At 36.5% G+C, this 9449-nt stretch overlaps 1 protein-coding gene across 1 annotated transcript; it reads right to left on the bottom strand.

The window, feature by feature from the left end:
- Positions 1 to 6392: 6392 nt before the first annotated feature.
- LOC113049258 (uncharacterized) lies at positions 6393 to 8365 on the bottom strand. Its single transcript, XM_026211439.1, has 3 exons — positions 8033 to 8365; positions 7801 to 7876; positions 6393 to 7559 (listed from the first exon to the last, which is right to left on the bottom strand). The coding sequence occupies exons 1-3, from the start codon at positions 8210 to 8212 to the stop codon at positions 7138 to 7140; spliced, it is 678 nt and encodes a 225-aa protein (XP_026067224.1). The 5' UTR covers positions 8213 to 8365; the 3' UTR covers positions 6393 to 7137.
- Positions 8366 to 9449: the final 1084 nt, after the last annotated feature.

The following is a 9449-nucleotide window of genomic DNA, read 5'->3' as shown; positions in this document are numbered from 1 at the left end:
ATGTGTAACCTTTGGCAAGTGTGCACACAGAGTCAATGGCCATTAAACATTTGTTGTTGCAACAGTACCTTTTAATCCGTTGCCCAATCAAGCCTTGTCCCAGCAACAAACAATCCAACAGGAACAGTGAATCCAGTATGAATCCAACTGGAACAATGAATCACATTTCCATGACGAAATCCAATATCCATTAAACGAATCCTTGATGCTGAAGAACTCATACTAAACTAAGCCTCCGTCTCTAAAGTGGCATCCTAGCTTATACTCACAGTCCACTGGAAGAAGTTTTTGACTAATGTAACAGCTTTTCATTAAGCTGCTGTTGTACTGGTAATAGGAGTGAGCAAGTAGTCAAGGCGTATAAACTCCATGAATACAGATGTAAGAGGCAACATTGTCTTTTATTTATTGTGCTCTCATTGATTAACGTTGCTTCCAGTTAGCTTCTTGTAGTGTCTCATTCTTTGTTGTTCAAAGAATCAAAGTCCATACCTTGCATAATATAGCACACAAACATTGTCCATATTCCATATGTCCTTGATCATCACTCTTTAACAGTGATAGCACCATTAAATTCAATCCAACACAATCTTAGAAGCACGGTCAGCATAATATTCCACGTAGTACATGGCTTAACACGGTCAAAAACTGTGTGCTTCCCCACTACCAATACACCTGTTGTCTAATTACCAATGTGCTCCTAATATGCCAATGTCAGAGCACCCCCAATGGACGAATATATAATTGCATTAAAATGGCTCCTACACTCGTAATACAAGTGCGTTATCATGTAGAAGCAGGCATTGTCCTTCTTCTGTGGAGGCAGCTTTTAGCCACACTATGACATCATAAAGTTGCACATTCCATTAGTTATAATTAATGCTGTTTTTAAAATAAAGAGAACGATTTGAGTTTTGATAAGTACAGGACGTTTCATAGTACATTGACCTGTTATATATAAAAAGGTGCATTTTGAGCTCCAGAGACAGAACATCTAACGGTATGTACAAATAGTCACAAGATTAATGTCACCTCATCTCATCTCTTTTTTTCTATAAAGTTGTACAGAACTTTTTGCTATATGCAGTACTAAAGTTGAAGGTGTAGAACCTGACTGTAATAAAGATATGATTAGGTGATGGCTTTAATATTATATTAAAGCCTATAATATAAGGGATGTCAAACAATGTTATGCAAAGGTTCCAAAAATAAACCTTAATAAAGTATTTAAAATTAAACTGATCAAACACTATTTTCCCATTTGCCATCTAATTTACTGGACGCCCATCTTGTGATTCATTCAAATATTTGTTCAGATAGTGTACTTGCTTCATTTCCCCAATAATATGTCTGGCAGGCGTAATGCTAAGATAAGCCTTATCCATCAGTTTCCAATTTGAAAATAATCACTGTATTGGTTTAATACAGCATGCTCTTCAATATTTTACCTTATGCATCTTGAATTTATGTATTATGTTCATTACTGAAGATTTCACTATGGCAATAGCATTGAATTGTACTGGTTTATCAGTATTTCTTGGTTGTCTTGATCACGTAACTCTTTAAGGTGATGCCTTGCACATCAGAATTAGACTCAGGAAAACATATTTTCTTCAGTTTCAGCCTTTCTTGATTTACTTGTCAACTTATTTCACTCTTAAAGGAATACATCACCCAAAAATAAAAATTCTGTCTTTAATCTACTATGCTTTTTTGCCCTGCATAGACTTAAATGTTACGGAAAGGTTCCCAGGCCCAGACACATAGTAAGGACATTATTAAAATAGTCTATGTGACATCAGTGGTTGGTCACTTTACTAATCTACTAGAATACATTTTGTGTGCAAAGAAAAAAAAAAAAAAGATTTTATTCACCAATTCTTCTCCAGGTCACCTGTCCATTTAAGCGGAACTACTGATATGTTCTTTTTTCTGATAAATGCCTTGAGGCACATTTGAGTTTATTTTCCTTTGCAGGAAATCCTCTACTTATTGCTGATTCATGAACTCCCACTCCTCATGAACTCTTATCTGCTTTTTATGTAATTAATGAAGTCAGATTGTGTTTGTCTATAATTGTGGCATTCATGGAAATCATGGCGTGCTTATTAAACAGCACGGATATTTTCAAAGGCTTCACAAACGTATTCTTGCCACTGTATCTCAAATGCATTGATAATGATTTTATCGTACTGATTTGCTTCATTAATGAATTATGTTTCTGGAATTCAATACATAAGAAGGTGCTAAGAAGCGCATGAATTGCAGGATAAAACCCTGACTCATCCTAATATTTAATCTAAAAACTCTCCAAGCACAATGCAATTATATATATATATATATATATATATATATATATATATATATATATATAAACTTTTAAATGTGAATGTGAATACGCTGAAACACATTAAAACCAGATATTTTTAGAAGGCAAAGAACAGCTGTCTTGGATCATGCAAAACAGATTTTGACAATGAATAAGACCGGAAGGACCAAGTCCAGTACCACCGCTCCATATGCAGAGTACACAGTTTGCGTAGGGAACCAACTCCCGGGGGGCACCCTCCCAGCTGCTCAAAAAAAACTTTTGTTTTATATTAACACATACGTATACAGAAATAAACATGTAAACATGAACATCATGTATACATAATTATAAAAAATGTGTTTCACGGTGAAGAAGCACGTCTACGCTCCATTCACCCATCTGTGCCCATTTTGCGTTGTGTGTATGGATGAACAGGACCAGGTAACAGGTATTACTCAGGCCACATTTTATTCTGCATGAATGAAAGAACACAATAATCTAAACAAGCTTGAATCTTTGGCCTTGTCTGACATTTGTAAATTCAACCTCTCCTCTGAAGCACATTTTACAGTTTTCATGTTTCTCATGTAAAAAAAAATCAGAATCAAAACCTATCAGTGAAAGGGATTATTTTAACAACAAAGCTTGCACACTCTTACTTAATGAACTCTCTCCAAAAACACATGCTTCATATTATTCACACAATCTTCATACATGTTAAAATAAGAGTAAAGTGCATTTTATAATAAAATTACATGTACATGCATTATTAAAATAAAACTCATTTCATATCAGCGCAACTCGCCTCTTCTCAGTCTGTCTCAATTAGACTTTTTTACTTCTTTACCAGCCCGTGTTGTAATTTCCCCTTGTGCTTGTATAGGTCCTGACACTGACACATCACAGACAGGTAAGTCAGAATTAATAACATCTGAATTGGTTAAGTCAAATTACTTAACCAGGGAGCGACTGGCCTGGACTGTCTTGAACAGGATTAATAGTAAGTGTCACCACTTTCGTCCTCTTCCTGTTCTGTCAGCATATTAAGAGGGTTTGAACTTTGTGAGACATGAACAGAACCTGTTCTGTTTTTTTTTTCGATCTTCATCTTCGTCTTCATCCAATCGGCTTTCACATTGTAAATCATCTGATCAATCAAGCTGTTGATCCACGTTTCGTCCTCAGGACGTCACTGGTAAGAAACTGATATCTAAGAACACATTCCAATGTACCATTTTAATGTGTCCTTTTTCATTCTTCCTGTGTACAGTGGGAAACATTTTCCACAGTCACTAAACAAACCATTGGTAACACACTGCGCCGCAATGGACTGAAATCCTGCAGCACCCCCTGCTCAAGAAAGGCACTGTTTTTAATTTTGCCAAAGAACAAGTGATTCAGAGAAGGCTTGGGAGAAATTCCAGTGGTCATATGAGACCAAAACTTTGGCATTAACTCCACTCGCCGTGTTTGAAGGGAGAGAAATGCTGACTATGACCCCAAGAACACCTTCCCTCCAGTCAAGCACAGAGGTGGAAACATTATGCTTTTTGATCTGTTTTTCTGCTAAGAGTACAGGATGACTTCGCTGCATTGACGAGCTAATGGATGGGGCCATGTACTGTAAAATCTTGGATGAAAACCTCCTTCCCTAAGCCAGAACACTGTAGATGGGTCACGGATGGGCCTTCCAGCATAACAATGACTTGAAACATACCGGCAAGGCAACAAAGGAATGGCTCAAGAAGAAGCACATTAAGGTCATGGAGTGGCCCTACAAGTCTCCGGATCTCAATCTGTGGAGGGAGCTGATACTTGGAGTTGCCAAATGACAGCCAAGAAACCTAAGGATTTATAGAGGATCTGTAAAGAGGATTGGATCAAAATCCCTCCTGAAATGTGTGCAACCCTGGTGACCAACTACAAAAAACTATCTCCATTCTTGCCAACAAGGTTTCCTGCACCAAGTAATAAGTCATATTTTGCTTGGGAATCAAATACTTACTTCACTCATTGAAATGCAAATAAATTTCTAACCATTATATAATGTTTTTCTGCCTATATATGTTAAAATAAACATACCATAAAATTACAGACCCTTCATTACTTTGTAGGTGGGCAAACTTACAAAATCAGCAGGGATCAAATATTTCCCCCACTGTATGAAGGTCATTATCCACAATTGTGTACACAGTAGGTTCCCATCTGCCAAAATTATTTCCCCTCTATCTCCTTTATTGGCAATGAGCATCTCAAGACAAGAATTATTCTAGCCTGTACTTGGTTACCAGCAAGATTGTGAAGGCCATGTAAAAACATTTGTTCCATGCTCTGAGGTAGAACATACTGATGTCTTTTTTGTCTTCTTATTGGGCCCTAATACTCAACCTTCAGACAAAACACATCCTGTATTCCTTCTCTTATGACATCAGCTTCAGTAAGTAGTTGTAACGCTCATTCATGAGTTGATTTTCCTTGCTTTTCACACACTCCACTTAAATTCCAGAAATTCTTGCTTCTTCTGTGACAGGGTCAAAGTCTTGCTGTCAAATCTAGGTCAAACTATTTCTTCCTCTTCTTGAATTTGGGAGAGCACAGCACTTAGGATCAGAAGGATCAAGTCAAACAGGAAACCTGGCAAACAAGCAGAGGCCTAATAACAAATACTACTATACATTTGGAGAGAGCCAGGGATTTTTCTTACAGGAATGTTTTGAAATACTTAACCTGTAAATTTGTTAAGAGACATAAACATGGATAGGAAAATATGTATGGATGAATAGGATTAAGCAACAGGAATTACTCGGGCCATATTTTATTTAGAGTAGCATCAACCTCTCCTTGGTCGCACTTCCCACAAACTGAAGCACATTTTACAGTTTTCATGTTTCTTATATATTCAAATTAAATAGAGTTCAACATATTTCATAAAAAAATAAAGCTTTTTACATAAATTCAAAACAGTTTTAACAGAAGAATGAAGAGAAAGAAAATCTGTGGCCTTCTTTCACATTTGTAACGTCAACCTATCAGTGTAAGGGATTTTGTTATTCAAACAATCTTCAAACTTTTAAATAAGAGGAATGTTTATTTTAGAACAAATATAAACCTTCACTGTAAAAACTAAATTCCACCTCCTGCAAAAAATTTTTTTTATAATGTTAGTATATCACAAACACTTTAAATAGCTGACTCTCTCTGGCACAACTAAATATTACATTTCAAATGTAATGATAAATGTGCTCAATCATGACTCTCATTTAGGTGTAAATCAGTCCATCACACTGACTACTGCTGTACTTTGAGTTCTTTGGAGACACTTTACTTGGTCCTTACATCCCTTTGTCCTTGTTCCTTACATGTTCAATTGGTTGACTTTATACTTTTTAGAAAGCCAGTGACTAAGTACTGCAAACTTACGGTGTACCATCAAAACCATACTACAACATCTACACATCCTTAGACTGGAAAGCCCCTTCCAGTGATCCAGAATTCTAAGGGATGGAAAATAAAATAAAATAAAACTTCAATAAGTAATATCTTTGATTTGACATGCTTATCCATCTGCATGCAATATACAGTTCCAGTATCACCCTATTTGCTGTTGGAATTTCAACTGTTAGGAATTTACTCCACAAAACCAAGTCGTTAAACACAAGCTGGAAGTATTAAAGTTGTCATAAACAATAGGTTCTTCCCCTGGGATGTGTCAGATGAATGTGGTCTTGTCATTCAGCATCATCTTTTAATGTGCAGAAGTCATTAAAAGATGTCATTTATTTTCAAAAGTCATTAATGTGTGCTTTTCCAAACAGTATGTGGTTAATACACACTGCCCCTGGCAATTCTTTTCTGGCACAGGTGCTCAGTTTAAGAGTTTCACTTTTTTTTTTAGGATTTCGCTTTCATTGGAAGCACCCAGTCCAGTCTGGTTTATCCTGAATCTTGGTCTTGATGATCTATTCATGTATTCAGCAAAATCACTGTTCCAAAGAGGGTTTGCTCTGTCAGATTACAGACTGCATCTGTTCCATGCTAAATAGTCAGAACATCTTCAATAAACAAAAGCAGACACAAAAACTGATTCTCAACTACAAGTTTTTTTTATTGATGCAGTACAGAGAAAATGCAGCATGTTTCCTGACCCAGTAATCAAGGAGACACACACAGACAAATCAAGAGCTAATTAACCTCAAATAAACAAGGGTTTTCGTGAATTCTGTAAGTTTTTTTGCACTGTTTTTTTCTAGATTTACCTTTAAATCGTTGACAACGACTTTATAAATTGAAACTTAGAAACAATTATTTTCAAGACAAGTCTACAGATTTATGAGTGAACCATAAAAACATGTTACATTCTGAAATGCACATTTATGCGATTGCCACCTAGAGGTAAATACAATGAACATGATGGGTTCTGGTTCTAATTTAGATATTTAAACTTAATAGACCTGATTTTTAAAATCAAATGACAAACAACTCTTAATGAATCAGTTCGGAAATGCACATTTAAAAAGTTTTAACATAAAACATTTTGGTGCAATTTGTCCGTCACAACACTTAACTATATTCAAAATCTGCCTCTTTTGTGGATAGTTATATTTAATTTAATATAACAACATAAAGAATAAGAGAAGCTTCTCAATAAACCTGAAAATATTAACCAAGTGGTTAAACATTTTGGTATATCTTAAAGCACCTAAATAATAGCATAGGTAAATAAACAAATAAAAATAAACACCTGCTTAAAGCTGTTTCTAACTAGTCTCAAATATGCATTTATGCCATCGGGAAGTAAAACTCATTTATCAAAAAAACAAGCAACTCTAGACATAAGTGACATCCAAATGACTGTTTTTAACCCAGCTGAAAAACATGCAACTTTTTTGGTTAATTCTCACCCGGAGATTAGTGCCAGCTTCTAACCTGATTGCTCGATTCATAGTGATCGACTGAAACCAATAATCTCTACAAACCATAGACTCCTTAGCACTTATAATCTCTCTCTCTTTTTCATAGTTTCTATGCTGCTGTGTGACATTGACCACTAAAGTCAATTCTGTACCAGGCTCACACTGGCCATGGGCTACACGGTAAGAGATCCTCAGATTGATCAAGTACAGTCGCTCTGTGGAGATGTGGAGGACTGAATGGTTTTCCAGCTTGAAATTTTGGGAGTCATAGCCATCATCCACTTCCAACCATTCAATGGGCTGTTGTTCTGAACAAGCATGCATCTGTCTTAAAGCTGTTTTTAGGACAAAAAGACAAAACACTGTAACTTGACCCTAGGTCACAAAAACATTTTTTCCTATGATATTTCTGAAGACATAGAGTTTTAAATTACACAGTATTGATCAGACAAGATCTCTCAAACAAACATCTCATGTGACACTACTTTTTTGGTGGTACAATGACACTTAAAATGATTAGCCTACAGTAGGCTACATGAAGTGATTTTTGACTAATTTAACACTAATCAAACGTACGTTCAAGATGAACAGAGTGTCCTGTTGGTGAATCTGTAGTTGTCAAATCCTCTTGATGAGCATCTGAGAATGCTTCCTGAGATGTAGAAAAAAAACAGTCTTCAATTCCTCCCTTTTGACTGATTACTGGATGCATTTAATTATTATATTTATTTAACCTGGTTGATAGTGTGGCTGTTAATCATTTTGTTAGTTTAAAATCAAAATCAAAGAATTTCGACTAGTATTTTACCGTAGTATTTTGCTGGTGAAACTGTATCCACACCAAAGTCGCGCAGAACGTTGCAAGGAGCAGCGCGGTGGCCAGACGCAGTCGTGTCTCCTGACGCTTCATGGTTTGACAGTGCCGTGTCAAGATCAGCAGCATCTGTCCCTGCTCCACGCCTAACTCCAACGTCTCAGCTTGAGCCATGTTCACGGATAATTCAACTACGCTATTTTGTCAGGCTGTCGATGTCGCTGTTATTTATAGTTCATGTGACGTTGAGCACGGACCGCCCTTTCTGATCCCGTCGGGAGACACCGTTACTCAACGCGCGTCTGCATGTCCAAACGCGTTAGACATCCGGCTAAAGTTAGTCAATGCATCAAACCGTGGGAAACAGCTTTTGTTCACGGGTTTCCCTCTCACACTTAAAGACGGCGACTCGTCATTTGTTTGAACATTTTCTTTGAAAAATATTCCTTTAGAGAGGAGCGTTCAGTTGCATGGTGGGGGTGGGTGACTATGCAATGCATTAGTCACAATCATAGCACATAGGCAGAGATCAGGGGCCAATTGCATGACATTTAAAAGATATGACTAGTCTTGAAGAAAGTAAATAAATAGATGAATAACTTTTTAAGAGTCTAAACAGTTTATGCAACCAGCCCCAGATTCCATCCCAGGCAGCAGCTGACTCAGCGCCGGATCTCTTTTCAAACCTGCAAATCCGCGTTCCGCTTCAGTGCTGTAACACGGGTCCAGTCAGAGCGCTTTTTTTCTTCTTCAGACGTTCAGAACCGAGGGCGTCAAGACGGTCAGATACAGACTGCTCGCGGTTATTCTCAAAAACCTCACCAAAGTATGTCACACGTGCGATCAAATTGTTCTAGGCTACTAATAAATTAATGTCTTATTATGCTGTGCACTGGATAACTTAAAGGTGTGTGGTTTTTTTATTGATCCTTAGATCTGTGTCGGATTGTAATATTGGCTAACAATTAATGTTAGGCATATCATGTTATCAGGGGACTTGCTAACATGAACAAAACGTCCAAAGGTCTGTCATTATACGTAATTAATGATTTTTTTTTACGTAATTACGTAATTTAAACTTTAGTGATTTTAACTGCTTCTATACATTTTTATTGTTTAAGATTGCTGCGTGGTAATTATAGGTATTTGCTATATAGGTATTGTAGCTTATTAATTTAGGGACGGTCTCTATTTGGGTCTCTTTTTCAGAAACGAACAATATATTTTACAACGTAAATAACACGGAGATAAGAGCGAAAAAGGTCTATAAACATTAATTATTATTACATTATACGTTAATTATTGAACGTGCATGCCATCCTTTGAGTTCAGTCATTTTTTGTATTTATTTATATTTTCAAATATAGCCTCTTATGAATACTTCATGTGACCCAGCACCTTTTAATAGAGG

Source organism: Carassius auratus, chromosome 30 (assembly GCF_003368295.1).
Source record: "Carassius auratus strain Wakin chromosome 30, ASM336829v1, whole genome shotgun sequence".
Taxonomy (NCBI): domain Eukaryota; kingdom Metazoa; phylum Chordata; class Actinopteri; order Cypriniformes; family Cyprinidae; genus Carassius; species Carassius auratus.
The sequence above is the reverse complement of the archived record's forward strand: the minus strand, read 5'-3'. Positions and strand labels throughout refer to the sequence as shown.